Below are 25,878 nucleotides of genomic sequence, written 5' to 3'. Positions count from 1 at the left end.
AACTGAAGATCTCGTACAACGCTGTATACTACTCCCTTCACAGAATAGCGTACACTGGCTCTAACCAGAATAGAAAGAGGAGTGGGAGGCCCTGGTGCACAACTGAGCAAGAGGACAAGTACATTGGAGGGTCTATTTTGAGAAACAGACGCCTCACAAGTCCTCAACTGGCAGCTTCAATAAATAGTCCTCCCAAAACACCAGTCTCAACGTCAACAGTGAACAGGCAACTCCGGGATGCTGGCCTTCTAGGCAGAGTTGCAAAGAAAAAGCCATATCTCAGACTGGCCAATAAAAAAGAAAAGATTAAGATGGGCAAAAGAACACAGACACTGGACAGAGGAACTCTTGACTTTGAGACTGGTGTTTTCACGCAGTCTCATCTGAGCAGTTGATGTAGAGATTTGTCTGTTACTTGAACTCTTAGGCTGGTAACTCTAATGAACTTATCCTCTGCAGCAGAGGTAACACTGGGTCTTCCTTTCCTGTGGCGGTCCTCATGAGAACCAGTTTCATCATAGCGCTTGATGGTTTTTGCGACTGCACTTGAAGAAACTTTCAAAGTTCTTGAAATTTTATGCATTGACTTGCTTTCGTGTCTTAAATTAATGATGGCTTATTTGAGCTGTTCTTGACATAATTTGGGCTGTTCTTGACATAATTTGGTCTTTTACCAAATAGGGCTATCTTCTATCTTCTGTATATCACAACTACCTTGTCACAACACAACTGATTGGCTCAAATGCAATAAGAAGAAAAGCTATTCCACAAATGAACTTTTAACAAGGCACACCTGTTATTTAAAATGCATTCCAGGTTACTACCTCATATAGCTGGTTGAGAGAATGCCAAGAGTGCACAAAGCTGTCATCAAGGCAAAGAGTGGCTACTTTGAAGAATGTCAAATCTAAAATATATTTCGATTTGTTGAACACTTTTTTGATTACTACATGATTCCATGTGTGTTATTTGATAGTTTTGATGTCTTCCCTACTATTCTACAATGTAGAAAATAGTCAAAAATAAAGAAAAACCCTTGAATGAGTAGGTGTGTCCAAACTTCTGACTGGTACTGTATTGGCAAGGTAGCCTAGTGGTTACAGTGTTGGGCTAGTAACTGAAAGGTTGCAAGTTCAAATATCTGAGTTGACAAGGTACAAATCTGTCATTCTACCCCTGAATAAGGCAGTTAGTTAGTTCCTAGGCTGTCATTGAAAATAAGAATTTGTTCTTAACTGATTTGCCTAGTTAAATATAAATAAATCATCAGAAGGCCCAACAGGAAAGCACCAGCAGATTGTGCACATTTACAGTTAGTGTAATTTAAGAATATGGAATCCATCCCAGGTCTCAGGTGGGGCTAAACATATCCCAGTAATTTAGCACGTCGCTAACAGCCAGGTGTTCATTTCACTTACAATGGAGATACGACGTCAATCAGAGCCGACACCAGCTTGGTTCTCTAATCACGCATGATAAAGCAGCCCCAGCCATTGGTTCACTGTGCATCTTGACTTGTTAATGCTCTTTTTATTTAAGGCATCCCTTTGTGCAAATAATCAAAGATGTCTTGTGTTTGAAGTGCAGGTGAATGAAATGGTGGTGAGGGAGAGGGGGCTAGTAGAAAGTAAATATTGGTGGACAGCCTTTTGGTTAATTCATATCTCCAATTCTTTTTATGGGGAGAGATGATAGAGAGTCAACATAGTATGGTGGCCCTAAGGGGCAAACCAGATTTTGAAATTATAGACAGAGATCCCTCTTTTGATTATATCAAAATATCAGAATAGACCAAATAAAATGTTTCAACTTTCATTTCATGCTCAATCTTGTTCTTTGAACAGGAATATCTATATCTCCTGTCTTTGTAGGAAATAGAAAGAAACCAAGGACATGTGTCTGTGGTATTTCACAAGGATAAGGGAACACAAAGGATAAGGGAACACCTACAGTATTTCTGTGTTTTTCACCATATAACAGAATTATGTGTAGGCGTAGAGAAAAACCTGCCACAATATTGGGTATTTACAAGACTTATAGGGAAGTACAATAGTGTCAATATGTCTATTTGAGAAACATGATGCAATGCAACCTCGGAACCATGATAGGACCATGACAAATGGCAAATTCCTTCCAAATGGGTTGTGGGCTTGTGGCTGAATGATCATTCATTCAGCCTTACAACATAAAATGTTATGGCCTCAGCATGTTTGTAAGAATGTTGGAAGCTGTGTAAGTGACAAACAGCCAGGTGGTGTAAAACTAAGGTTATTACTTTTGCTCATTTTCAGTGCTCTCCAACCAAGTTGCATGAATTGAGGAACAAGCTGAAGTGAAGAGAAAATTCAGCAACTCTTGGAGGACAACGGAAGTTGCTAAAACAGCTTATTTTTTGTTAAATAAGGTCCAATGCAGCCGTTTTGATTTCAATATCAAATCATTTCTGGGTAACAACTAAGTACCTTATTGCTATTTTTTTCAATTAAAATGGTAAACATATTTTAAAATAATGCTTCTTAGCAAGGAGCAATACTCAAGATATAATTTTGCTAGGACTGAGTGGTCTGAGTGGGGAGGAAAAACAGAAAACTAGCTGTCTATTAAATAATTTGCCACCTGGTGATGTCACCAGGCAGGCCAAATCTCAATCCCACCAAAACAGGCTGAAATTTCAAACGTCTTTTTAAACAGCCCTTACACTAAAAGGGCATTATCATAAAAAAAGGGCATTATCATAATGTTCACAATTTCACAGTATTATTATTAACTCATATATATATATATATATATATATGAGTTTGGAATAATACTGTGAAATTATATATATATATATATATCTCAACTTGACTGCACTGGGCCTTTAAAAGTAAAACATATTTTTTAGCCCTTAGTCTTCATTTGGTGTTTTGCTCATTTTCACTCACTTTTGCTTATACAGTACTTGTAGAGTGTAGTACACGGTGGCTTTGACGCATATCAACTTATAATAAGTACAGGATATTCCAAAGGTGTCCCAGACTTAATTAACTTACTTCATACCTGTCTAAACCATGGACCCCCTCACACTCAGAACTGTTTAAGATGCCCTTGTGACTTATTAGCCAATACACGGCAATTATAAGTTTGATCAAATTACGGCAATAACAAGTTTGATCAAATTAACTTAAGCCCTCACCTCTGAAAATGCAGTAATTTGCATTCTTTCATATCAGATTGACGTTTGGATTTGAGAAGAGCTTCTGTGGGTGCTCTGTTGACTACTTAAGCATAATTTAGTGTTGTGCTGCAGACAGACAGTGCTTACTTAAACATGCTGGCATTTTTGCCTGTGGGTTTCTCAAATCAATTCAAATTGTATTTGTCACAGACACATGTTAAGCAGATGTTATTGCGGGTGTAGCAAAATGCTTGTAAGAGCCAGAAGCAGAGCTGCCCTATCTGTTGTCGCCATCTTGCATAGCCAGACACTTTGAAGATGTCCAGGCCAGGGGAGATGTGACGAGGAAGAACATCAATGCTTCTGTTGTCTATTTTATGGAGTCCTGGCAGTCTGGGAGAGTCAAGGAAATTCATGAAAACATTTTCAAGTTTCAAAATGGAGTTCAAAACATTCCTAGTTGAAAGCCCACATCTGCTGAGATAATTTGAAGGAGGAAAGGGATTTCTTAGTTACTGAAGAAACATGTAAAAGAGAGACTTAAAAATGAATGTCACCAATACATGAGAGGCTGCAAATTCTCTCTATGCAAAAATGTCCTTCTGCTTTCATTATTTTACAAACGTTCCCTCCCAACTTCAGGCAGTTAATTCACTTTGGATTATATGTTTTTTGTTGCAGTTGCATACATTATTTATCTTCAATTAACATTTCAGAATTCAGTTGTGCAATGGTAACATTCAAATGGATCACTGCTTGTGGATCTCTTACACTCAGATGTATTCCTAATTCTCACTAGGCTTAAAATTCCCTTCGCATATAGTATATTTCCAAAAGGTTGATTTTTTATCAAACCTTTAAGAAGAGTATCATTGTTTAGCCAGTATCACACTTTGGCTTAGATAGGGGTACATTCACACACACAGGGTGGGGTGTATACTCCAATCAATAACATAAAATCAGCAAACACAATGAGATCATAGGGTAGAGTAAGGCTTAAACCAATTGTTTTCTCTCAACCTGCCACCCATACAAAATCACAATTCCTTCAGTAAACAAGTACACTGCCCTCCTATGGCCCTAGAACAATATTGCACTGTCTCATCCCATAACTAACATCAACTCAGACAGAACTAATGCACTCAAATATTCTAGGCCTAAATGGGCAAACTATATAGGGGCAAAATATATTATTTTGTCTTCCCAGTTTTTGTAAATGATGTATCAGGGAAAAAAATTATCCAAAAGGGGATCTTTCAGAGCCCTGGAGATACTTATTGAATAGAGATAAATAAATGCATTTTTGGGGAGAGGGATTGAGGGATTGTCACTGCAGTCTCTGAGCTGAGTCAGGTGTGAGGAGTCAAGTTTGGCTCATTAAGGGACTTAACAACTTAACGCAGCGTGAAATAGTCTGCTTTATATTCTCGTAAAAAATTGACTAAATAAACAGTTTTATTCAAGTAGGCTACTTTACAACAGTGATAAGACGAACTATAACAATAGCTCTACTTACCATTGTCAATTACTTCATTGTCCGTAAAGTGATTCAATGACAATAGTATTTTATAATAAGTTATGAAACCTAATATAACGCAGTTAGGGTGGGCCTTGAGCCTATGGCATTATAATATACTATTGTCATTGAATCACTATGTAACTTGGTGTTTTATATGAAATAAAGTTATGAAAGTTATGAAACCTAATATAACAACGCAGTTAGGGTGGGCCTTAAGCCTTTTTTTTGTATTACACTAGAGGGAGACAAAGACCATTGATGTAATAATTGACATGTCATCTTGTTCTTCTGTAACTAAATTGAGAGTAAAATGATAGTAAATTGAGAGTAAAAGTGGTAGGAAGAAGCATTGGCAGAGCACACAATGACACATTTGTTATGTTATCGCTAAGTTCTGTTGTTGCTATTATCAAATCAAATAAAATAATTGGCTAATGTTATTGTGGGTATAGCAAAATTCTTATGTTGCTAGCTCCAACAGTATAATAATACCTAACAATACAAAACAATAAACGCAAATCCCAAAACATTACATTTAACATTTACATTTAAGTCATTTAGCAGACGCTCTTATCCAGAGCGACTTACAAATTGGTGCATTCACCTTATGACATCCAGTGGAACAGTCACTTTACAATAGTGCATCTAAATCTTAAAGGGGGGTGAGAAGGATTACTTATCCTATCCTAGGTATTCCTTAAAGAGGTGGGGTTTCAGGTGTCTCCGGAAGGTGGTGATTGACTCCGCTGTCCTGGCGTCGTGAGGGAGTTTGTTCCACCATTGGGGGCCAGAGCAGCGAACAGTTTTGACTGGGCTGAGCGGGAACTGTACTTCCTCAGTGGTAGGGGGCGAGCAGGCCAGAGGTGGATGAACGCAGTGCCCTTGTTTGGGTGTAGGGCCTGATCAGAGCCTGGAGGTACTGAGGTGCCGTTCCCCTCACAGCTCCGTAGGCAAGCACCATGGTCTTGTAGCGGATGTGAGCTTCAACTGGAAGCCAGTGGAGAGAGCGGAGGAGCGGGGTGACGTGAGAGAACTTGGGAAGGTTGAACACCAGACGGGCTGCGGCGTTCTGGATGAGTTGTAGGGGTTTAATGGCACAGGCAGGGAGCCCAGCCAACAGCGAGTTGCAGTAATCCAGACGGGAGATGACAAGTGCCTGGATTAGGACCTGCGCCGCTTCCTGTGTGAGGCAGGGTCGTACTCTGCGGATGTTGTAGAGCATGAACCTACAGGAACGGGCCACCGCCTTGATGTTAGTTGAGAACGACAGGGTGTTGTCCAGGATCACGCCAAGGTTCTTAGCGCTCTGGGAGGAGGACACAATGGAGTTGTCAACCGTGATGGCGAGATCATGGAACGGGCAGTCCTTCCCCGGGAGGAAGAGCAGCTCCGTCTTGCCGAGGTTCAGCTTGAGGTGGTGATCCGTCATCCACACTGATATGTCTGCCAGACATGCAGAGATGCGATTCGCCACCTGGTCATCAGAAGGGGGAAAGGAGAAGATTAATTGTGTGTCGTCTGCATAGCAATGATAGGAGAGACCATGTGAGGTTATGACAGAGCCAAGTGACTTGGTGTATAGCGAGAATAGGAGAGGGCCTAGAACAGAGCCCTGGGGGACACCAGTGGTGAGAGCGCGTGGTGAGGAGACAGATTCTCGCCACGCCACCTGGTAGGAGCGACCTGTCAGGTAGGACGCAATCCAAGCGTGGGCCGCGCCGGAGATGCCCAACTCGGAGAGGGTGGAGAGGAGGATCTGATGGTTCTAGAAGGATGAGAGCAGTATCGAAGGAAGAGCAGCCAGTTGAATGAGGTCTAGAAGGATGAGAGCAGAGGTTTTGGAGAGAGAGTTAGCATTTAGGTTTTTTCAGAAGGGGTGCAACTCTCGGAGCGGAAGGGACCTCCGTGATACAGAGAAGAGCAGTCTCAGTTGAATGACTAGTCTTGAAACCATTGAAATAAAGGAATAAAGAAATATAGAAATATTAGAACGAGCCATGTCAGAGTTTGGAATTTAAATATATGACGGTGTGTAGACAGTATATGAATGGAAAAGGTGTGTACAGCAGTAGTTATATAGTACCTATGGCAGCAGTCTGTAAAGTTCAGGGCAGGGTACTGGGCGGATGCCGGCTAGTAGTGACTATTTATTTAACAGTCTGATGACCTGGAGATAGAAGCTGTTTTTCAGTCTCTCTGTCCCAGCTTTGATGCACCAGTACTGCACTTACTGTACTAACGTCCTGTGCAGAGGGTGTACTTGTACATCAAGCTGTCTCACACTACAGAAACGGGAGATAGGCTGCTGGCCTATGGGACATTCTGGCAATGATAAGGCTATTTAAAATAGATAAAAATAACAATATATTTTGTTGATGTTGTAAAGGTAGTAACAATAGCAACGCTATATACAAGGAGTACTGGAGTCGAGTCAGTATGCAGAGGTATGAGGTAGTTGAGGTAACTGAGGTAATATGTATATGTAGTTAAGGGTAAAAGTGACGAGGCAATCAGGATATATCATTAATAGGGGTCAATGTAAATAGTATGGGTAGCCATTTGATTAACTGTTCAGCAGTCTTATGGCTTCAGTGTGGAAGCTGTTCAGGAGTCTTTTGGTCCCAGACTTGGTGCTCCGGGAACCGCTTGCCATGCAGTAGCAGAGAGAACAGTCTATGACTTGGGTGGCTGGAGTCATACACATTACCCTCTGTGGCGCATTGCGGTCAGAGAGGACTTGTAATACCAAACAGGGATGCAGTCAATCAAGCTCAAATCTAATTTTATTTGGCACATGTTGGCGAATACAACAGGTCAAGGGCAGGCAGAGGTCAGTAATGCATATCAGAGTCAAAAGGTACATAACGACAGGCAGTCTCAGGGTCAGGGCAGGCAGACGTCAATAATCCAGGGCGGTGTGAAAAGGTACAGAACGGCAAGCAGGCTCAGGGCAGGCAGAATGGTCAAAACCGGGAAAACTAGAAAACAGGAACTATAGAAAAAGACAGGAGCAAGGGGAAAAACACTGGTAGGCTGGACGGACAAAACAAACTAGCAACAGATAATGGTCGAAGATGGGCAACACATGGAGGGGAGTGGAGACAAGCACAAAGACAGGTGAAACAGATCAGGGTGTGACAGTCGTTGTTGTTGTGTAAAATGTTGATGATTGTTGTGAGGGATTGGCAATATTCCAGCTCCAATAGAACATCTAGCATTGTTGAATACATTTCTGTGATAAATGAATTGATTTCAGAGCAGTAACAGCCTGGTATAATTATAAAGTATTGAATGTGGGTCACAATAGTGGGTTGTACCCTTTGGGAGATAGAGAATTACAATGCTTGTTAAACAGAAGAGGAGGTTAAAAGCATTACTGGCTGAATGAGGTGCAGCATACAGATAATGAAATGTTTGAACGTTCATATTAATGATGTAGGCCTATGCTTTAGGGTGCATTACTAGCTAGGGTTGTGATAACCCTTGTGCCCTGTACTGTGTAGTCATTATCTTCATGTCTGGTTAGTGCATGACCCGCACAACTCTGTCATCATGGCATGGTTGAATTGAAAAATACCAATCTGCTCTCTGCTCGGGGCTTGCCTGGGTTGCTATAACGACAGATGCTATATCTGTTACCGGTGGCCCCAGAACAAGAACATGGTGGTGGTGAGATTGCTCTCCGAGGACTGCCCCCCCCCCCCATCCTAAGGTGCTTAACACCAGCTGTGCACTGTGGGAGGAGGATGGGTGGTACAGATGAATGGCTAAACCCACATAGATATGGCCTAATTCATTCACACCCTACCTCCTCAGTCTCAATAGTTTCGTGCCACCACCCCCAGTCTGGCACCACCACTAGTCCCCAGTCAAGACATGTCATCAAAACCTTGTGGGTGGACTAGTCACATTGTATCTATAGCAAATGGGATGATGCTCCTTTTCCCTGTGGTATTCGCTAATCAGGCAATAACTAAATAGTTCTATTTTATCTGTTATGTTTTTGAGGTATCTAAAAAAACTTTACAATACCTTCCTCTGTTATTAGTCACACAATCAGTTGAGGAGATTGACAGACAGACTTGCACAAACACTTATCGAGTGTTTTAGCATTTCATTGAAACGCGCGACCTGCTTGTCTCGTCTCTGTGCCGACTCTTTAATCAAAACATTTTCAAGATGAATGTTGAAGGACTTTACAAATTAGATAAGTATGGCGAAGGGTTCGGATACATTCGGAATGCATTGTCCTATAATAGCTCAATATGGAGATACAGTGACATACAGAGCATTCGGAAAGTATTCAGACCCCGTCACTTTTTCCACATTTTGTTACTCCACAGCGTTATTCTAAAATTAATTCAATTATTTCCCCCCTCATCAATCTACACACAGTGCCCCATAATGACAAAGCGAAAACAGGTATTTAGTCATTATTGCAAATGTATAAATAAAAAATCTGAAATATATACATTTGCTATGAGACTTGAAATTGAGCTCAGGTGCATCCTGTTTCCATGGATCATCCTTGAGATGTTTCTACAACTTGATTGAAGTCCACCTGTGGTCAATTCAATTGACTGGAAATTATTTGGAAAGGCACACACCTGTCTATATAAGTTCCCACAGTTGACCATGCCAGGTCGGAGGAATTGCCCGTAGAGCTCCGAGACAGGATTGTGTCGAGGCACAGATCTGGGAAAGGGTACCAAAACATTTCTGGAGCATTGAAGGTCCCCAAGAACACAGTGGCCTCCATCATTCTTAATAAATGGAAGAAGTTTGGAACCACCAAGACTCTTCCTAGAGCTGGCCGCCCGGCCAAACTGAGCAATCGGGGGAGAAGGGCCTTGGTCAGGGTTGTGACCAAGAACCTGATGATCATTCTGAAAGAGCTCCAGAGTTCCTCTGTGGAGATGGGAGAATCTTCCAGAAGGATAACCATCTCTCCAGCACTCCACCAATCAGGTCTTTATGGTAGAGTGGCCAGACTGAAGCCACTCCTCAGTAAAAGGTATATGACAGACCGCTTGGAGTTGGCCAAAACGCACCTAATGGACTCTCAGACAATGTGAAACAAGATTCTCTGATCTGATGAAACCAAGACTGAACTCGTTGGCCTGAATGCCAAGCATCACATCTGGAGGAAACCAGGCACCGCTTATCACCTGGCCAATACCATCCCTAGAGTGAAGCATGCTGGTGGCAGCATCATGCTTTGGTGATGTTTTGAGGGAAAGATGAATGGAGCAAAGTACAGAGAGATGCTTGATGAAAACCTGCTCCAGACCTCAGACTGGGGGAAGGTTCACCTTCCAACAGGGCAATGACCCTAAGCAAACAGTCTAGACATGCAGGTGTGGCTTCGGGACAAGTCTTTGAATGTCCTTGAGTGGCCCAGCCAGAGCCTGGACTTGAATCCGATCTGGAGAGACCTGAAAATAGCTGTTCAGCTTCGCTCCCCATCCAACCTGACAGAGCTTGAGAGGATCTGCAGAGAAGAATGGGAGAAACTCCCCAAATACAGGTGTGCCAAGCTTGTAGCATCATACCCAAGAAGACGCAAAGCTGTAATCGCTTCCAAAGGTGCTTCAACAAAGTACTGAGTAAAGGGTCTGAATACTTATGTAAATGTGATGTTTCAGTATTTTATTTGTAATACATTTTCAAAAATGAGGGAAAAAAACAATTGAATCAATTTTAGAATAAGGCTGTAAAGTAACAAATTGTGGGAAAAGTGAAGGATTCTGAATGCTTTCCGAATGCACTGTATATAGTATGATTGTACACAATTCATACACTATAGAAGTAGGCACATATGAGTCTCATTTTAAATTCTACTGTATATTAAAAACAAACAATCTCACCAGCCAGTATATGATTTAGCATGGTTTAGAATGATCAAGTATTTGGCTATTGGTGCGTACAGTAGTTATATTATGTAGCATCATTGTTTTGAATGTCTTAAGATGCCATTTAATAAACTTGATCTCATAAAACACTGAGTAAAAAAAGCCATATTGTTGATGTGAGTAAAAGATATAGGAATCTCTGGTACCAATTACTGTGACTTTGTACTGTGACCATTTTTTTCTTCTTCTTCTTCTTCTTTTGTAAAATAGCCTAGTCACTCTCTAAGATCAAAATGCACAACATCTGCTCAAGCCAGGATCTCTCGGTGGAAGAGAATTGAACTTAAAGAGGAGCCTCTGACCTAGAAGGCCAAATGGAGCCTTGGAGTCACACTAAGAACCAGCGAGAGGACTCCGTGTTCATATCATATCATAAACCACAGTCATACTGTGCATGATACTGTGCATTTTACCAAACAACTTGAGTGAAGTAAACTTGAAAAGCTATGCCATCCAATTTCTGTAAAAAGATAACGACGAGACACCGGTCGTATAAGAGCAAAACCTTGACCCATAATCTCGTCGTTTTCTATCAGTAGAGTAAAAATGAACTGAAAATAATGTACCAGAAGCTTTTATGTGCATCCAATGATGTGCAGTGTACCATTTGAACAACATTTCTCACATTTAAAGTATAAGTCATTTGCTTTGAAGCCATTGGTTGATCCTCTGCAGCAGTAGGTTCAATTTTGTTTCTGTGGGTGACATTCAAATATCATAAACAACTTACTAAATCATCAAATCACTGCTGTCTGGCACATAGTGGTTCGGAGTGAAATAAGAAGGGAGAGTATACTTGAGCATTCAAGTGTTTGGCTAGCTCACACCACAAGACCAAGACAAAGGGGACTCCACTTGGCAGGTTTCCTGGTTGCTGAGAGGCGTTGCGACATCTTCACTGAATGTTCCCTTCAAAGAGTTCAGTCTGTATCGTCAGGTGACTATGAACTGCTTCATACACCATTGGTCAGTACCTGAAATAGAGGATAGACTAAATTGCTTGATGTGTTGAAATATTCAGATTAGGTACAACAGCAACAGATATTCTAATACAGATTCAGAAATGTAAAACAGTAACTTGCGAGAAACTTTCTTCCACTTAAAAAAAACAGAAAGTACCACTCTGAGAAAGTACCACTGTGCCTCACACAGCCCCTTAGCAATACTAAGAATACACGTCTCCGTCCACTGTTCTGAGAACACAGCAGGGGGCATGTTCAAAGTGTTCACAGGCCTCATTTCTTTCGCTGTTGTAATCGGGCCACTCTCCCTTTGAAAACGACACTTACATCAAGTACCAAAGAATCTCACGTGGAGAGTGGATTTCTTATATAACTATTGTATTCACCTCTCATTATTTTCACTATTAGGTCGACTTTTAACATTAGTACTAGTGCTATGAGTGAGAAAGAGCTGATGGTAAATGGGGATAAAAGCACAGAGATGAGTGGCTGAGGAAGGGAATGTTCCTTACTATGGTGTGAGTGAGCAATGTCTTACGGAAGAAAATGGGGGATGCAGTTGCAGCAGAGAGAGACTCGTGAGTTGAAGTGGAGAGTGATTTTCTGATCGAGATCAGATTTAGAGGCACATTCAAAATACCGTACTGGTGTTGAGACAATCACTTTTATTCTGTAACTGGAACACCCGGGTTCTCTTTATTTTCTGAGGGAATGGCTAGGTAGTTTGTCCTGTAGATGGGTACAAAAGAGAGGCAAATCTGAGACCCTGTGGTGCATCCATGGAGCACCATACTATGAACATTTCATTGGGCCTTTCTTATTGAACTCTGTCATCGGAAAACAATTGAGACAATTGGGGTAACTTACCATTGGGAATGTTACAGTTTATTCATTCATGACAACAACAATATTGAACATACTGAACATAAGCCATGACAACAACAATACTGAACATACTGAACATAAGCCTGGACACTGACTAAGAAACATGACATCGATTTCTTTCAACTTTGCGAATAGGATTCCCACAACCCATGAGTTAGCCTATTTCCTAGCCATTATTCTACAAGAAAAAAAGTATTCAAGTAAGAGGAGCAGGTCAAATGAAAGTGGGGTAATGGTAGGAAATCAGTAAATCACACTTGCAACTGGTGGGGGATCATCCTGTCTCCTAGCCAACAGTCCACGATTGATGTGATTTAGGATCAGTAATGCATGCTTCAGATCCTTTTAAATGGATGCATTATCCTGTGCTGTTGAACCGCCAGTCAGATACACTATATTATGGCTGGCTGCCATCAGTGCGCCTCTAATGTTTATCTGCACAAACAGCTCAGTGCCCATCTGCCTCCCAAATGGCACCCTATTCCCTATACAGTGCATTCTTTTTTTTAACCAGCGCCCTAAGTCCTGTCGGCACTAGAACGGACAGAGGTCACGCCTTGCAACACACCACTGGTGGTTAAACTTACTGTGGTATTCTTGGGCATAGGGTCATTAGGCATTGGCTCTAGACTGAGTGCAAAGAGTTGTCTATTTAAAAAGCATTTTCGGGAACAACTGACACAAGCCATGTAAAATGTAGCAGTGTACACTCTCTTCATTTGTTCAGAAGTGCATTATTTTAACGCATTTCCTCAATCCATGCCATCAGACATTCTCTCAATTTCCCAAGTAAGTTCTGTGTACATCTATCCTGCACTACTGGTACTTCCAGTGTAAGGTACAGGAAAAGTGTCATTGGAATCAAACATTCACGGTATATTACCCAATATCTTTATAGTAAGGTTTCAATTTGATGGCCCACAATCCACTGTACCGACTTCCATCTACCGCCCAGCACCATCACCAATCATTGGGAGCTGACAGCACCAAAATATATTGAAGCCTTGGCCACAGAACAAGTCAATTTCAGATCCGGCTGCAAATCCACAGAGCACTAAATTGGTTGTTTGAAAATGGCAGAACAGGAGTCAGCAGAGCGCTCCAAACTATCCAGGGACCTCAGCAGAAAGACGACTTACTGAAAAAGCTGACTGACTACTATTGACCGACAGCATGAGCCCTCAGACAATTACACCTCCATTACACTCTTTCACAGAACGCACAACCTATACATTGGATACTGCATGGCCTAACAGTAAATGTAAACTATTCACTACCCCCAATTTATTGAAGGAGTCGTAAAATCAGCAAGGGGAATTTTACGCAACATTGTCAGTAATGCTTACTGTTGGTAAAGCCTAAACTCCGCATATAGTATGAGACACTTAGCATCGTATCCATGCTGTATGTGCTGAAGCCAACTCTAGTTGTCTATCATTGTCCTACAGCCTACATCTAGATACGTGGTGCAAAGCAACGATAGAAACTAGAGTTGGCCTTGGTACATTCAGTATGGAGACGAGGCCATGATATGAGGCTACGAGACACGAGGCTACAAGATACGAGACTACGAGTTACAACGCTACGAGATACAAGACACGACCGCGAGATATGAGCGTATGAGATCTAATGCTAAGAGATACAAGCCTACAAGATTCAAAGCTACGAGATACAAAGCTACGAGATACAAGACAAGCATATCAGATAAAAAGCCATGAGACACATGGCTAAGAGCTACTCACGCGGTGTCCTGGGCCTGCTCCTCTGACTTGGAGATCTTCCTGTAGCAGTATACCATCTCCACCAGGAGCCAGCAGGTAAGGAAGACCAGCAGGACATACATCATGATCTCTGAGTACAGGGCAGTGGTGTCCTCACTGGCTGCCAGACAGACACACACAACCCATAGAGATGGATATAGGGCACACTTGCTACAAAGTCGGTTTCAGCATTGGCAGCGCCATCAAAGGCTTTCACCATTTTAAAGTAGGCAACTGGGTGGGACTACCTATGGGTCAAGGAAGGATAACAGAATTTAATCCAAGTCAGCAGAAGGGATCAGCAAATACTTCTGAGCAAAGATTCAATCTCAACAGGTGGCAGTTAAATTATTAACTTTAGCGTAATGCCTGTTCAGGCTATACACACTCGAACACAATAGGTGTAGGTATACACCTTTTTAGTTTGATTACAAACCGCCAATAAACTCATAGAATTAGAAGAAGAAGACATTGACTACTTTGAAATTGATTTAGCCCTCAATGGTTCTGCCCATGCTGTCACAGAAGTGATGAATGGCAAAGATAGGTATGCCCTCTTTCCATCTCTATGACACAACCCACACCACATCTGTTTGGATGGACCACTGCAAGACAACAGAAATAGACAATGTATTTAAACTGCATTTATTTGATAGGGACTTACTGTAAATCTTGCACAGACTGTTCTACAATTATGTGATTTCTGAATAAAGCAAAGAGCTGTAAAGATAACTATGTGTTATTTAGATAACTATGTAGGCCTATTTGTTTGTATGGGACGGTGAACAAATTCTCAATATGTTTTGAGACCCAGCATATCAGCCATAATAAATAACTGTCCTGTCGCCACTAGCAATGAAATGGCAATTCTAATTCAAATGGCTTCAGTATGTAGCAATCTATTTCTGATTTATCCATTCACTCATAATAAAAAAATATAAACAGTCCCATATGTGGGCATTACAGCTAGTTCTGTTAGCCAGGTGAAGTCAATCTCATTCATTATAGGAGGCAGACTTCTTCAGGGATCGGTGTCACTTCCACGATACGGTTGAGCAAATGTTGGCTAATGCGATTAGTTTGAGGTTGTAAGTAACAAGAACATTTCCCATGACATAGATATATCTGATATTGGCAGAAAGCTTACAGTCATGTTAATCTAACTGTACTGTACAATTTACAGTAGCTATTACAGTGAAATAATACCATGCTATTGTTTGAGGAGAGTGCATAATTTTGAACATGAAAAGTTATTAATAAACAAATTACGCACATTTGGGCAGTCTTGATACAAAAGTTCGAACAGAAATGCAATGGTTCATTGGATCAGTCTAAAACTTTGCACAAACAGTGCAGCCATCTAGTGGCCAAAATATAAATTACAACTGGGCTGGAATAATAAATGATGGCCTTTCTCTTGCATTTCAAAGATGGTACAAAAAAACAGTTGATTTTTTCTTTGTATTATCTTTTACCAGATCTATTGTGTTATATTCTCATACATTCCTTTCACATTTCCACAAACTTACAAGTATGTCCTTTCAAATGGTACCAAGAATATGCATATCCTTGCTTCAGGGCCTGAGCTACGGGCAGTTAGATGTCATTTTAGGCAAAAAAAATTTAAAAAAGGGCTGATCCTTAAGAGGTATGCTTTGTGTGTAGATACATGTTTTGTAAAAAATATTGGTACATATTGAGAAGATACATTTGATGGGATAATGGTCCAATGATAAATAATATAATAATATAATAATATATGCCATTTAGCAGACGCTTTTATCCAAAGCGACTTACAGTCATGTGTGCATACATTCTACGTATAAAGATGGTAAGATCCAATTATTGCTAGTATAATCACATTTGTAAAGTATACAGAATAGTGTTTCACATAACCTTATTAGGAATAACCAAAAAGTCCTCTCATGATGCTTTAGTGATTTCCTCCATGCATAGTACATTCTCTACCACTATAGTCCAGGCAATTTATTGCCAGCTGACAGTTAGTGTAGCTCTATGCAAAACACATTAGATATTGTAGCACATATTGAAATTCAAATAGTCAAATTCCCTCAGTTAAACAATTGTCATACTGCAAACCCAACAGTATTATTCAACAATCATGCCATTTCTTCTTCTCTTCTTCTTACATAGTATTCAGACCCATTTACTTATTCCATATTTTGTTACGTTACAGCCTTATTCTAAAATGGATTAAATTCAAAAATGATTCTACACACAATATCCCATAATTACAAAGAAAAAACTGTTAACATTTTTTTTTAAATTGCAATTGCATAAAAAAATAACTGAAATACCTTATACATTTAAATATTCAGACCCTTTGCTATGAGGCCAAACTGAGCAATCGGGGGAGAAGGGCCTTGGTCAGGGTTTCTGACCAAGAACCAGATGGTCACTCTGACAGAGCTTTAGAGTTTCTCTGTGGAGATGAAATAAACTTACCAGCAGGACAACCATCTCTGCAGCACTCCACCAATCAGGTCTTTATGGTAGAGTGGCCAGACTGAACCCACTTCCCAGTAAAAGGCACACGACAGTCCTAAAGACTGTTAGACCATGAGAAAGAAGATTCTCTGGTCTGATGAAACTTTGGCCTCTTTGTGTTCCAAGATGGCATATCAGTCGGACGTGTGTTTTGTCTTTTCCCGTCCCATGTAAATATAGTTTTTTCCCTTGTTTATTCGTATATATTTCTTATATATTTTAATCTCACTTTCCATCTACGGACTGAATATACTCTCCTGCAACCCACCTCACCCGGATCTGCTATTTTTATACTTTAGAACCGGAACCCCCATCAGAGGTTGGCCAGCTAACTAGCTTCTAGCTAGTAGTCAATTAGCCACTGCTAGCGTTCTTCACTGTTAACTCGGATACAAGCAAGCTTTAGCTCGGTCAATACCTGCCAGTCTGAACAGCGCGATATCAACTCAGAGCATATCGGACTGCTTTTTCTCTACCACATCTCCGGATTCCTACCACAAGCTCTGAACCTTTACATCGGATCATCGCAGCTAGCTAGCTGCAATCCGAGTGGCTATTCCTGGCTAACGTCTCTGTCCCGAAGCAAGCACCAGTTAGCCTTGAGCTAGCCTCGAGCTCGGCCCATCTCCCGGCTAGCCGAAGAGGTCCACCAGCCAATTCTTGGGCTACAATACATATTTTGCCAATTGGCCTGGACCCTTTACTGCCAACACGGAGCACCGCCGATCCATCATGACTGGCCTGACGACGTAATCATCCGAGGTGGTTTCAACAGGCCCCTCCGTTACGACGTTGCTGGAGGCCCATCTGCTAGCCCCGGCCCGCTAGCTGTCTGAATCACTGTGTCCCCAGTTCATCTAGCGTAGTAGCGACTACTGAATCGGCTCCCTGACTCATCTATTGATACTCACTGGACCCTATGATCACTCGGCTACACATGCCTCTCACTAATGGCAATATGCCTTGTCTATTGCTGTTTTGGTTAGTGATTGTCTTATTTCACCATAGAGCCCCCAGCCCTGCCAAATATGCCTTAGATAGCCCTTTTTGTTCCACCCCCCACACATAAGGGGACCTCACCTTGCTTAACTGGTGCCGCTAGAGACAAAACCTCTCTCATCGCCACTCTATGCCTATGTTTACCTCCACTGTACTCACATCCTACCACATGCTTGTCTGTACATTATGCCTTGAATCTATTCTTCCACGCCAACAAATCTGCTCCTTTTAGTCTCTGTTCCAAACGCACTAGATGACCAGTCCTTATAGCCTTTAGCCGTACCCTTATCCTACTCCTCCTCGGTTCCTCCAGGGGTTAACCTAGGCCCTGCAGCGCCCAACACCTCTCCCATTCCCCAGCCGCTCTCATTTGTTGACTTCTGTAACCGTAAAAGTATTTATTCACTGCTTTAGCACACACCGCCAACCCGAATGTCCTAGCCGTGTCTGAATCCTGGCTTAGGAAGGCCACCAAAAATCCAGAAATTTCCATCTCCAACTACAACATTTTCCGACAAGATAGAACTGCCAAAGGGGGCAGAGTTGCAATCTACTGCAGAGATAGCCTGCAGAGTTCTTATTACACTATCCACAAACAACTTTAAAAAAAAACATATTTCTAGAAACAAGTCACTCACCGCTGACGCTTGTTATAGACCCCCCTCAGCCCCCAGCTGTGCCCTGGACACCATATGTGAATTGATTGCCCCCCATCTATCTTCAGAGTTCGTACTGTTAGGTAACCTAAACTGTGATATGCTTAACACCCCGGCCATCCTACATTCTAAGATAGATGCCCTCAATCTCACACAAATTATCAAGGAACCTACCAGGTACAACCCTAAATCCGTAACCATGGGCACCCTCAGATATCATCCTAACCAACATGCCCTCAAAATACACCTCTGCTGTCTTCAACCAGGATCTCAGCGATCACTGCCTCATTGCCTGCGTCCATAATGGGTCCGTGGTCCGTAATGGGACCACCCCAATCACTGTCAAACGCTCCCTAAAACACTTCAGTGAGCAGGCCTTTCTAATCAATCTGGCCCGGGTATCCTGGAAGGATATTTACATTTACATTTAAGTCATTTAGCAGACGCTCTTATCCAGAGCGACTTACAAATTGGTGCATTCACCTTATGACATCCAGTGGAACAGCCACTTTACAATCGTGCATCTAAATCTTTTAAGGGGGGGGGGGTGAGAAGGATTACTTTATCCTATCCTAGGTATTCCTTAAAGAGGTGGGGTTTCAGGTGTCTCCGGAAGGTGGTGATTGACTCCGCTGTCCTGGCGTCGTGAGGGAGTGTGTTCCACCATTGGGGAGCCAGAGCAGCGAACAGTTTTGACTGGGCTGAGCGGGAACTGTACTTCCTCAGTGGTAGGGAGGCGAGCAGGCCAAAGGTGGATGAACGCAGTGCCCTTGTTTGGGTGTAGGGCCTGATCAGAGCCTGGAGGTACTGAGGTGCCGTTCCCCTCACAGCTCCGTAGGCAAGCACCATGGTCTTGTAGCGGATGCGAGCTTCAACTGGAAGCCAGTGGAGAGAGCGGAGGAGCGGGGTGACGTGAGAGAACTTGGGAAGGTTGAACACCAGACGGGCTGCGGCATTCTGGATGAGTTGTAGGGGTTTAATGGCACAGGCAGGGAGCCCAGCCAACAGCGAGTTGCAGTAATCCAGACGGGAGATGACAAGTGCCTGGATTAGGACCTGCGCCGCTTCCTGTGTGAGGCAGGGTCGTACTCTGCGGATGTTGTAGAGCATGAACCTACAGGAACGGGACACCGCCTTGATGTTAGTTGAGAACGACAGGGTGTTGTCCAGGATCACGCCAAGGTTCTTAGCGCTCTGGGAGGAGGACACAATGGAGTTGTCAACCGTGATGGCGAGATCATGGAACGGGCAGTCCTTCCCGGGAGGAAGAGCAGCTCCGTCTTGCCGAGGTTCAGCTTGAGGTGGTGATCCGTCATCCACACTGATATGTCTGCCAGACATGCAGAGATGCGATTCGCCACCTGGTCATCAGAAGGGGGAAAGGAGAAGATTAATTGTGTGTCGTCTGCATAGCAATGATAGGAGAGACCATGTGAGGTTATGACAGAGCCAAGTGACTTGGTGTATAGCGAGAATAGGAGAGGGCCTAGAACAGAGCCCTGGGGGACACCAGTGGTGAGAGCGCGTGGTGAGGAGACAGATTCTCGCCACGCCACCTGGTAGGAGCGACCTGTCAGGTAGGACGCAATCCAAGCGTGGGCCGCGCCGGAGATGCCCAACTCGGAGAGGGTGGAGAGGAGGATCTGATGGTTCACAGTATCGAAGGCAGCCGATAGGTCTAGAAGGATGAGAGCAGAGGAGAGAGAGTTAGCTTTAGCAGTACGGAGCGCCTCCGTGATACAGAGAAGAGCAGTCTCAGTTGAATGACTAGTCTTGAAACCTGACTGATTTGGATCAAGAAGGTCATTCTGAGAGAGATAGCGGGAGAGCTGGCCAAGGACGGCACGTTCAAGAGTTTTGGAGAGAAAAGAAAGAAGGGATACTGGTCTGTAGTTGTTGACATCGGAGGGATCGAGTGTAGGTTTTTTCAATATTGACCTTATCCCGTCAGTAGAGGATGTCTGGTTGCTCTTTAAAAGTGCTTTCCTCACCATCTTATATAAGCATGCACCATTCAAAAAATGTAGAACTAAGAACAGATATAGCCCTTGGTTCACTCCACTGCCCTTGACCAGCACAAAAACATCCTGTGGCGTTTTGCATTAGCATCGAATAGCCCCTGCGATATGCAACTTTTCAGGGAAGTCAGGGACCAATATACACAGTCAGTTAGGAAAGCTAAGGCTTGCTCTTTCAAACAGAAACTTGCACCCTGTAGCACTAATTCCAAAATGTTTTGGGACACTTTAAAGTCCATGGAGAATAAGAGCACCACCTCTTTCAGAACATCAGACAGCTGATGTTCTGAAAGAGCTGCAAAATCTGGATCCCTACAAATCAGCTGGGCTAGACAATCTGGACCATCTCTTTCTAAAATTATCCATTGAAATTGTTGCGACTCCTATTACTAGCCTGTTCAACCTCTCTTTTGAATCGTCTGAGATCCCCAAAGATTGGAAAGCTGTCGCGTAATCCCTCTCTTCAAAGGGGGAGACACTCTAGACCCAAACTGCTTTCGACTCTGTCAATCACCTCATTCTTATCGGCAGTCTCAATAGCCTTGGTTTATCAAATTACTGCCTCTCCTGGTTCACCAGCTACTTCTCAGATAGAGTTCACTGTGTCAAATCGGAGGACCTGTTGTCCGGACCTCTGGCAGTCTCTATGGGGGCGCCACAGGGTTCAATTCTCGGGCCGACTATTTTCTCTGTATATATCAATGATGTCGCACTTGCTGCTGGTGAGTCTCTGATCCACCTCTACGCAGACAACACCATTCTGTATACATCTGGTCCTTCTTTGGACACTGTGTTAACCTGTTAGTCCTATAGGGGCAGTATTTCATTTTTGGATAAAAAGACGTGCCCGTTTTAAGCGCAATATTTTGTCATGAAAAGATGCTCGACTATGCTTGGAATTGATAGTTTTGGAAAGAAGACACTCTTACGTTTCCAGAACTGCAAAGATTTTCACTGTGAGTGCCCTAGAACAAATGCTTCAGGCAAAACCAAGATGTTTGACCGACCAGGAAATGAACAGGATTTCTGAGGCTACGTTTTCCATGATCGCCTTATATGGCTGTGAATGCGACAGGAATGAACGGACACTTTCTCTTGTTTCCCCAAGTTGTCTGCAGCATTGTGACGTATTTGTAGGCATATCATTGGAAGATTGACCATAAGAGACTACAATTGCCAAGTGTCCCGCACGGTGTCTGCGTGGAAATTGGTGCGCAAAAGTCAGCTACCAGTATTTTTCCATCCGAATCAGAGAAGAATGCAGGCTTCCAGGGACGGCATTTCAATGAAGAGATATATGACAAAACACCTTGAGGATTGATTCAAACAACGTTTTCCATGTTTCAGTCGATATTATGGAGTTAATTCGGAAAAAAGTTTGACGTGTAGGTGACTGAATTTTCGGTTAGTTTCGGTAGCCAAATGCATAATAACAAAACGGAACGTTGTGTCCTACACAAGAATCTTTCAGGAAAAACTGGACATCTGCTATGTAACTGAGAGTCTCCTCATTGAAACATCTGAAGTTCTTCAAAGGTAAATTATTTTATTTGATCCCTTTGCTGGTTTTTGTGAATATGTTGCGTGCTAAATGCTAACGCTAAATGCTAAGCTAGCTATCACCACTCTTACACAAATGATTGATTTTCTCTGGTTCTAAAGCATATTTTGAAAATCTGAGACGACAGGATTGTTAAGAAAAGGATAAGCTTGAGAGCAGGCATATTTATTTCATTTCATTTGCGATTTTTAGAAATCGCTAACGTTGCGTTATGGTAATGAGCTTGAGGCTGTAGTAACGCGACCGCATGCGGGATGGGGCGGACTATGAGGTTAACAAACCTCCAAAACGAGCTTCAATGCCATACAACACTCCTTCCGTGGCCTCCAACTGCTTTTAAATGCTAGTAAAACTAAATGCATGCTCCTCAACCGATTGCTGCCCGCACCCGCCCGCCCAACTAGCATAACTACTCTGGACGGTTCTGACTTAGAACAACTACAAATACCTAGGTGTCTGGGTAGACTGTAAACTCTCCTTCCAGACTCACATTAAGCATCTCCAATCCAAAATTAAATCTAGAATTGGCTTCCTACTTCGCAAAAAAGCCTCCTTCATTCATGCTGCCAAACATACTCTCGTAAAACTGACTATCCTACCGATCCTTGACTTCGGCGATGTCATTTACAAAATAGCCTCCAACACTCTACTCAGCAAACTGGATGTAGTCTATCCCAGTACCATCCGTTTTGTCACCAAAGCCCCATATACTACCCACCACTGTGACCTGTATGCTCTCGTTAGCTGGCCCTCGCTAAATATTTGCCGGCAAACCCACAGGCTCCAGGTCATCTATAAGTATTTGCTAAGTAAAGCCCAGCCTTATCTCAGCTCACTGGTCACCATAGCAACACCCATCCGTAGCACTCGCTCCAGCAGGTATATTTCACTGGTCATCCCCAAAGCTAACATCTCCTTTGGCCGCCTTTCCTCCCAGTTCTCTGCTGCCAATGACTGGAACGAATTGTAAAAATCACTGAAGCTGGAGACTCATATCTCCCTCTCTAACTTTAAGCACCAGCGGTCAGAGCAGCTTACCGATCACTGTACCTGTACACAGCCAATCTGTAAATAACACACCCTCATCCCCATATTGTTGTTGATCTTCTTGCTGTTTTGCACCGCAGTTTCTCTACTTGCACATCATCATCTGCACATCTATCATTTTCGCCTCTATTTCTCCTCTATGGCCAATTTATTGCCTTTACCTCCCTACTCTTCTACATGTGCACACACTGTACATAGATTTTTTATATTGTGTTATTGACTGTACGTTTGTTTATGTGTAACTCTGTGTTGTTGTTTTTGTCGCACTGCTTTGCTTTATCTTGACCAGCTCGCAGTTGTAAATGAGAACTTTTTCTCAACTGGCCTACCTGGTTAAATAAAGGTGAAATATATAGATATTTTTTAAATGGCAAGTGTCATGTCTGAAAGAAACCTGGCACCAACCCTGTGGTGAAGCACGTTGGTGGCAGCATAGAGGGAAAGATGAACAGAGCAAAATATAGAGAGATCCTAGATAAAAACCTGCTCCAGAGTGCTCAGGACCACAGACTGGGGCGAAGGTTCATCTTCCAACAGAACAACGACCCTAAGCACACAGCCAAGACAACGCAGGAGTGGCTTCGGGACAAGTCTCCGAATGTCCTTGAGTGGCCCAGCCAGAGCCTTCAACCCGATCGACCATCTCTGGAGAGACCTGAAAATAGCTGTGCAGCAACATTCCTTATCCAACCTGACAAAGCTTACGAGGATCTTCAGAGAAGAATGGGAGAAACTCCCAAAATACAGGTGTGCCAAGCTTGTAGCGTCATACCGAACAAGACTAGAGGCTGCAATCGCTGCCAAAGGTGCTTCAACAAAGTACTAAGTAAAGAGTCTGAATACTTACATATTATATTTCCGTTTTTTTTAGGTTTTACAAATTAGCAAACATTTCTAAAAACCTGTGTTTGCTTTGTCATTATAGGGTATTGTGTGTAGATTGATGGGGGACAATTTAAAGCCCCCAGCAGTCCACAATAGATAGGCAGATAGAGGCAATGTAAAGTGAATGTGCGAATAATTATATACAAGTATACCTATTAAATAGTATTTATGAGTAAGGTGACCAATCCAGCTAGCATCCAGTAAATGGAAACCAAAGTACATGGTTAGAAAAAAAAAACATCCCTTACTATGAGGCCTTCAATTGAGCTTTGATAATAAAAACAGAGCAAAAACATACAATTACTCATACAATACAACTATTAAAAACATTTCATGAAAATTGTAAATAGGATTAACATACCGAATAGCACCTAAGACAAAATAATACATTGGCAACAAGAAGAAGGTTTATGGGTAAAGCACATATAAATACACAAATCACACATTGCAAACCACAGATAGTTTAGCCTCCAGCAGGGAGCTTGAAATGACAGGAAGTACAATTACAGAACAGGAAGTACTCTTACCTTCCTCTCTGACCACCAGGTTGATTATCAGGCTGTTGGTAACCGAGGGAGAGTAGCAGTCAAACTCAAACTGTCGGAAGACCACACACTTGTAGGTGCCCGTGTCATTCATTGTGACGTTGAGGATACTGATGGAGAGTTCCTGCAGGTCTTTACTTCCATTCCACATCAGGCGACCCCTCCAAGGCCCCTCCAGGTCCCTGGGTTTTCCATCAAACAGGTAGATCTGATGGGGCAACGTAGCAAGAACACACACATTAATCGTTGTTAGCTAACTTTGACAGATTTTTCCCTCATAATTCAAAGTATTTGTGGACCATACAGCCTGACCAGGACAAAGTTATAGGCAATCATTCCTGGTCAGGTCACATGGTCAGGAAATAATGCTGGTCCTGTCAGGTGAAATAGTTGTACTGAAAATGTATACGTTTTTGTTTGTGCAAATGGATGTTAGATGGAGGAGACCTACAGAGATGGGTTCTTTGTCAGGTGGGATGTAGTACCAGTCCACGCGTGTCTCCGCGTTGACCTCCTCCCTCTTCATACATGAGATGCAGGTCAGTTTCATGGGGTTCCCAACAACAGCCTCTGTTTCTGAGGGCACATCCACACATACTGGCCTGCTCACCTGCACTGGAGATAGTAACACACAGAGCATCTCACCAGCACCACACGGTAGCATGTACAGTACACATCACCCAGAGATACATACATGTGTGTGAAGAAGCCACTGCTCCAAAACCGCCACAAAAAAAGCCTAACTACGGTTTGCAACTGCACATGGGGACAAAGATCGTACTTTTTGGAGAAATGTCCTCTGGTCTGATGAAACAAAAGCAGAACCGTTTGGCCATAATGACCATCGTTATGTTTGGAGGAAAAAGGGGGAGGCTTGCAAGCCGAAGAACACCATCCCAACCATGAAGCACAGGGGTGGCAGCATCATGTTGTGGGGGTGCTTTGCTGCAGGAGGGCCTGGTGCACTTCACAAAATAGATGGCATCATGAGGTAGGAAAATTAAGTGGATATAGTGAAGCAACATCTCAAGACATCAATCAGGAAGATAAACCTTGCTTGCAAATAGGTCTTCCTACAAAGTCAAGGTATTGGAGTGGCCATCACAAAGCCCTGACCTCAATCCTATCGAAAATCTGTGGGCAGAACTGAAAAAGCGTGCGTGAGCAAGGAGGCCTAGAAACATTACTCACTTACACCAGCTCTGTCAGGAAGAATGGGCAAAAATTCACCCAACTTATTGTGGGAAGCTTGTGGAAGGCTACCCAAGACTTTTGACCCAAATTAAACAATTTTAAAGGCAATGCTACCAAATACTAATTGAGTGTATGTAAACTTCTGACCCACTGGGAATGTGATGACAGAAATAAAAGCTGAAATAAATAATTATCCCTACTATTATTCTGACATTTCACATTCTTAAAATAAAGTGGTGATCCTAACTATCCTAAAACAGGGAATTTTTA

At 42.6% G+C, this 25,878-nt stretch overlaps 1 protein-coding gene across 7 annotated transcripts in view; it reads right to left on the bottom strand.

Moving 5' to 3' along the window:
- Nucleotides 1-7,441: 7,441 nt before the first annotated feature.
- The window catches only part of LOC118386491 (sodium channel subunit beta-3-like), a 32,684-nt gene continuing 14,247 nt past the window's right edge, over nt 7,442-25,878 (bottom strand). For 2 of the 7 annotated variants that reach the window (XM_052526223.1, XM_035774216.2), the window contains exons 3-7: nt 24,866-25,029; nt 24,397-24,622; nt 14,178-14,316; nt 12,196-12,279; nt 7,442-11,562 (exon numbers count right to left, since the gene is read on the bottom strand). In XM_052526223.1, the coding sequence (XP_052382183.1) occupies nt 12,216-12,279; nt 14,178-14,316; nt 24,397-24,622; nt 24,866-25,029 (593 nt within the window). In that variant the 3' untranslated portion in view covers nt 7,442-11,562; nt 12,196-12,215. Of the gene's footprint in view, nt 11,563-12,190; nt 12,280-14,177; nt 14,317-24,396; nt 24,623-24,865; nt 25,030-25,878 lie in introns of all 7 variants that reach the window. The other 5 variants (XM_052526254.1, XM_052526286.1, XM_052526245.1 and 2 more) reach the window with 4 other exon arrangements.

Source organism: Oncorhynchus keta, chromosome 1 (genome assembly GCF_023373465.1).
Source record: "Oncorhynchus keta strain PuntledgeMale-10-30-2019 chromosome 1, Oket_V2, whole genome shotgun sequence".
Taxonomy (NCBI): domain Eukaryota; kingdom Metazoa; phylum Chordata; class Actinopteri; order Salmoniformes; family Salmonidae; genus Oncorhynchus; species Oncorhynchus keta.
This window is presented reverse-complemented; position numbering and strand designations above follow the sequence as displayed.